The following is a 5723-nucleotide window of genomic DNA, read 5'->3' as shown; positions in this document are numbered from 1 at the left end:
TTGGAAGTGCAGAGATGAATTGTTCAGACAAGTGAAAAGGGACTTGCACTCAATCAAGATTAAACAAAAGCAAGGGGGGTAATTTCCATCTCCAGGAGTGATGCCACAGGGCTGAATTTAGCAATGTTCCTTAGTTGGTAAAAACAGGAGTGAACTAAACTATGCATGTGGCCTCTCCAGTTATTAAACCTTCCTATACCGTCCAAAAGTATGCATGTAAGGTTAATTGGTGATTCTAGACTCTCGGAGAGAGTGTGACAGTGCATGGTAGTTTGTCTCGTTTGTCTCAGTGTGGCCCTGTGATGGACTGGCGACACACCAAGGGCGCACCCTGACCTCGCCCAATGACAACAGGGATATGCCCCTGCCCCATGCACAACTTAAATTGATTTAAGCAGGTATAGAAAATGGAAAGATGGACAACTGAATTTCATCTGCATAACAGTGACAGACTACACCTTTAAATGTACTTAACAAATGAGCAAATGGCAGAATGTATAATATAAGCAGCACTAGGCCCATGAACAGAACCTTGGAGAATATCTGAAGACACAGGTTCATGATTTAAAATGACAAACATTTACTGATAAAGGTCTTCAAGAGAGATATGATGAGAACCACTTAAGAACAGTTTCTGAAATACCAACCCACTCTTTGAGTCTGTCAGTGAAAATATTATCATCTACAGTGTCAAATGCAGAAGTGAGATCAAGTATTCAGTATTAATACTCTGCAACATTGATATTAATAACAAAAATTGATAAAAATAATAGATAAAATTGCTACAATAAAACTAAAGAAGAACATTCACTAAAATAGATAATTGCCACAGTATGTTGTGTTAATTATTTTTTTCAATTGCTCTACTTTAGTGACAATCCCATGATGTCTTTGATTGCATTCATGAAAAACTCAAAAAACTATATAGGTGAAAGAATGATCAAGCTTTGTTGAGTTTTTTCAAATAATTTAATTTGTTCAGACAATGATAATTAACTTGTCAAAGAAGGAAATTACAGAAACAGATAGCATTCATTATCCTATATGTAAAAAATAATGAGTATATTGATTTTACGACTAATTTCTGTTCTGTTCAGAAAGAAGACTATGCTGACTTAATCAAATGTGAGCAGTTTCAGTTATATTGCAATTCCAATCTTATAATCATGATCTTACAATATATGTAAAACTTTGAAAAAGTTAGAAAAGGTTAATCAAATATCAACAGCCACAGTATATTTCAACCTTTCCATTTCATTTAAAATGGTTCACATATGAAAAGCTGTTTGTTAAATAAGAATATTACAGCTAAATATAGCACTCAGAAATGTGAATGAGTATATTTAAGTATTTACTTCTAATTTCAGTTCTGCTCAGAATTGACAATGAAGAACTTTACTTATTCCATTAAATGTAAGAATTTCCTCTTGATATTACGATATCCATCTAATAATCATCACCTTGTCATACTTACAAACCTAAGATGTACTTCAATTAATTTTTGTTCATTAAATATTTCTTTGTGTTCTTCTCTGGCTGAAACAATATGATGAAACACTTTGGAGCAAAAATACACAAAATGAGTCCAAAACTGGAGGCCAGAATGGCAAATATCTCCACTGCCACAGTAAATTTCCCAGGAGAGCTGACATACGCTGGGATGAAGGCAATCCAGACTGCACAGAATATCAGCATGCTGAAGGTGATCAGCTTGGCTTCATTAAAATTATCAGGAAGTTTCCGAGCTAGGACAGCCAACACAAAGCAAAAGACAGCCAGAAGGCCAATGTACCCGAGTACAGCCCAGAACCCAATAGCAGAGCCTAATGCACATTCCAGGATGATCTTCTCCTTGTAAGTAGTTAGATTTTTCATTGCAAAGGGAGGGCTGAGTACCAACCAAACTGTACATATTAAAACTTGAATGAATGTGAAAAACACTACAGTCAGTCTTTGCTGTGGTGGACCAAACCATTTCATCATATTACTACCTGGAAGTGTGGCTTTAAAGGCCATTAAAACCACTATAGTTTTCCCAAGTACACAGGAGATACAGAGAACAAAGGTGATGCCAAACGCTGTGTGCCGCAGCATGCAGGACCAATCAGATGGTGTTCCGATGAAAGTTAGAGAACATAAGAAACACAGAGTCAGAGAGAAGAGCAGCAGGAAGCTCAGCTCAGAGTTGTTGGCCCTTACAATCGGAGTTGTCCTGTGACAACAGAAAACAGCTGCTGTTATGATGGCCAAACAGGCGCCACCCACAGAGAATACAGCCAGGATGATGGAGAGGACTTCATCAAAGGAAAGAAACTCCACAGGTTTGGGGAAACAAACGTTTCTCTCTGCATTAGGCCAGAATTCTCTGGGGCACGGGATACAATCAGGAGAATCTGAAAAATACATCAAAAAGTGCTGAAAACATCATTCATATATTTCATGTAGCAGATATACATGGAGATATTTTATCTTACCTGTAGCATTACTAATCTCTCCCTCAGGACATGGTATACAATCATAGCAGCAGATGGGTTTTCCTTTCTGCAACACTTTACGAGTTCCTGCAGGACAACTCTCAGTGCACACAGACACCGGCACCTGTCACAGAGACACAGGCAAAACAATAGATGAACACAGATGATGTGAAGCAGTTCACCAACGTTTCTTTTGCTAAACTGTTCATCATCAGGATCATTACTCGTGTGCCGCCCTCCATCCAGGACAGGTTCCTGTTGATACGGAACTCCTGGCCCATCGGCAGTGATGCATCATAGTACCCTACTGTTACCAACTCAATAACTCCACCCTCAGTCTTCTGCCAGTTGACCAGCTCATAAAAAGCAACAGGATCCCCGTTAGCATCAAATGACACATCATAGCCATTCTGGGAAAAGTTGACTCTCTTCAGCTCAGTTAAAACCTAAGAGGATGAAATAAAGTCAGGCAGAAAAAAAGATAACTAAGTTTAAACAAACTTGATTAAAATAATTTCATTTTCATTGAGTTAAATTAAAACAAAAGAAAGATATAGTGATTCATTTTTCATTTCCACTGACCTGTTTGGACTCCAACCTGCTGTATTTGTCGCAGTTAATTGTGAAATTTGTTTCCTGACACACTGCATTGTGAATGGCATGTGCGATTGCATAAACAGCCTTGTACACCATGTTAGTAATTCTCAACTGAGATGTTTCAGTGTACGCGCTCTGGAGCGTCTTTATGTCTTCAGTTCCATCACACACATTCTCGCCTGCAGCTGCACCTGCAGACAGACAGAGAGAGAGGCAGATGGTGTCATTCTAAAAATTACATAGCATTAATTTCCAATGTCTGATACATTTATTTATACAAACTAAACGAGAATCAGTTGTACAAAAAACAAATCACAATTTCACATGCATACAAAAGCTAAAATCTTAACTGAACTGGTCGGAACTGAAATGTTTATTGATGCGTCAGTATGTCACAACCTGATTTTATCTACAGTTTCTGTAACTGACACATAATAAGCATAAGCACAGTTTTCCAAATTCATTCTATGAATGTGAGTTAAATCATTTCAAATCACATGAAATACATGCATCTTTTTTCTGTCTTGTTTTGTTTCAGTATTAGGGTAGAAATGTATCTGTTCATAATAAAGCTGTAGACTTTCTTCCACAGAAAGATCTACATGACAAACAACAAATCAAATCAACCATAGCATCTAATGACGAGACATATGTATGCCAATCAAAGTAACTTTCTCACTTTTCCCCAGCCTGCAGTTAAATGCATCCTCCCAGAACTCAGTTAGCAGTGGGGAGGCAGCCACTTCAGAAGGAGACAGATCCAGCAGGAAGTCTCTCAGACCTGGGATCACAGACTTCTGAATGCCAAATCCGATGGCCCTGGCACAAACATCAAACCTCAGCAAGTGTGGGTCTGTCACCCAGTCCTCGCTGCCTATCCACTGACGAGGTGGTGGAGGGTCTCTGGCCAGCTCCTCCAACAGGACCCTCATTTCTCCACTAGCTGTGAAGGCCACAATAACCATAGCAGTTGACCTGGAGAGACATTACATCATCAAAAGACACTCTTTTGTTGTTTTCATAAATATTCTACTTTTCATTTCAGCATCACAAGAAGACATATTTCTTAAATAATAAACACGTATACAATGCTGACTTTGGGGAATATCTTTGTAGCAACTGAGCAGAGACCAGGCAGAGTGTCAAAACGATGAAAACAAGCTAAATCAGAGATGCAGTAACCTCCGGATAACATCAGCCACGCTCTTGATCTTGCTGCGGGGGTTGGTACGATAGAAAGACTCAGAGTACTCCACACAGATTCCCTCTCTGTGAGCTGCCTCTAGAAAAGACGCCATGCCATTATTGCCATAGTCCGAGTCTGACCGGACAGCACCTATCCAAGTCCAGCCAAAATGTTTCACCAGCTTGGCCAGCGCTTCAGCTTGGAACTGGTCGCTGGGAATTGTTCTGAAGAAAGTCGGGTACTGCTGCTTATCTGACAGGCAGGCACATGTGGCAAAGTGGCTCACCTAAATCAAAATATGACAACGTAGTTATTTAAATTGACAGTAAAAAGAGAAAAAAAAAAACATCACACTGATGTTCTAAAAACACTGCGTAATGTATTTACTTGAGGAACGTTAAAGGACCCGATGATGCGCGACATGCTGATGGATGGCGTGGATCCAGACTCACCAACAACACCCATCACCATACCAGATCTGGAACAGTTTTCACCGGTATGAAACACGGGGTCCTGTCCGTTCAAGAGCTGAAACGCCACGTGCACGGCCACTGGCACTGAGGCGCACGAGTCATGGATCTGATAACCGAGCCTGATGCCCGGCAGCAGCTCTGTGCTGTTGTTAATCTCCGCAATGGCAAAAATCATAGCGCGAGAGAAGCGCAGTTCACGCCCCTTAATACTGTAACAAACATGCAATTACTTTAGTTTACATAAAAGAAGAACAATTTACATTTTAACACAGGGAGATTTTAAAATGGATATATATTTTTCTAAAATAATCATATTTCCTTTGCTTCTTTATGGTAACTTTGCAGGAGACTGTACATTGCAAAGATAACATTTCTATTCATACAGGTCTATCATCCTTCCTCCATAACCTCCTCCTCTCACTGACCTCCCTGTGCACCGAGGTGGCTCAGGCATGGTGGTGTAGTTATGAATCGCTGTGTGCGTGTTGTAGTGGATGGAGAAAACACCCCCAATAACAAAGTCTCCATCCTCTGAGAATGCTGGTAAACGAGGAGTACCCTGCAGGTTACATTTCACAGATGAAGTTTGGGTGCTGGCTCCATCAGTCCCAGCCTCTGTGGGCCCAGTCCTTTGAGTCAGATCAGTCAGAGACCCATCCAGCATTACAACTGAGTTCACCTCTAACAAACTCAGAGTCACTCTCAGAACAAGTAAAACTCCCTGAATCTCCATCCCTCATGAATCTGTATATAGGCATAAGTGTATGTTCATTGGTTTATATACCTCTTCTTTGTTCCTCAGGGAGAGGAATAAGCCCCCACCCATTGATAATTTATTACATCTTTTAATTTCTTTGACATGTAGGTATTTACTCTCCTATATGTGTCCTTGTCTTCTTTGAACTTTTTGAATTTACTAGTCTAAACGAGAGTTCACAAATAATACTTCTTAATCTGTATTACTATTTGTGTTATTTCATATTAGTTCACCCC

The 5723-nt window shown here is 39.8% G+C and overlaps 1 protein-coding gene across 1 annotated transcript; it reads right to left on the bottom strand.

Annotated features, from left to right (window-relative positions):
• Positions 1-1327: 1327 nt before the first annotated feature.
• Positions 1328-5184, bottom strand: LOC142388804 (extracellular calcium-sensing receptor-like). Its single transcript, XM_075474364.1, has 8 exons — positions 5156-5184; positions 4645-4939; positions 4254-4543; positions 3751-4046; positions 3057-3262; positions 2699-2920; positions 2475-2598; positions 1328-2393 (listed from the first exon to the last, which is right to left on the bottom strand). The coding sequence occupies exons 1-8, from the start codon at positions 5182-5184 to the stop codon at positions 1495-1497; spliced, it is 2361 nt and encodes a 786-aa protein (XP_075330479.1). The 3' UTR covers positions 1328-1494.
• Positions 5185-5723: the final 539 nt, after the last annotated feature.

The sequence above is a fragment of the Odontesthes bonariensis genome, chromosome 9 (genome assembly GCF_027942865.1).
Source record: "Odontesthes bonariensis isolate fOdoBon6 chromosome 9, fOdoBon6.hap1, whole genome shotgun sequence".
Lineage (NCBI taxonomy): Eukaryota > Metazoa > Chordata > Actinopteri > Atheriniformes > Atherinopsidae > Odontesthes > Odontesthes bonariensis.
The sequence above is the reverse complement of the archived record's forward strand: the minus strand, read 5'-3'. Positions and strand labels throughout refer to the sequence as shown.

Bases quoted from the DNA above. Each gene is read 5' to 3' on its own strand.
- LOC142388804 (XM_075474364.1), bottom strand. From the start codon at position 5,184: ATGCCTGAGCCACCTCGGTGCACAGGGAG. The intron at 4,047-4,253 runs GTTACTGCATCT...ATGTCTCTCCAG, and splicing joins GTGGCTGATGTTATCCGGAG to GTCAACTGCTATGGTTATTG. The intron at 2,921-3,056 runs GTCAGTGGAAAT...TCATCCTCTTAG, and splicing joins GCAGGTTGGAGTCCAAACAG to GTTTTAACTGAGCTGAAGAG.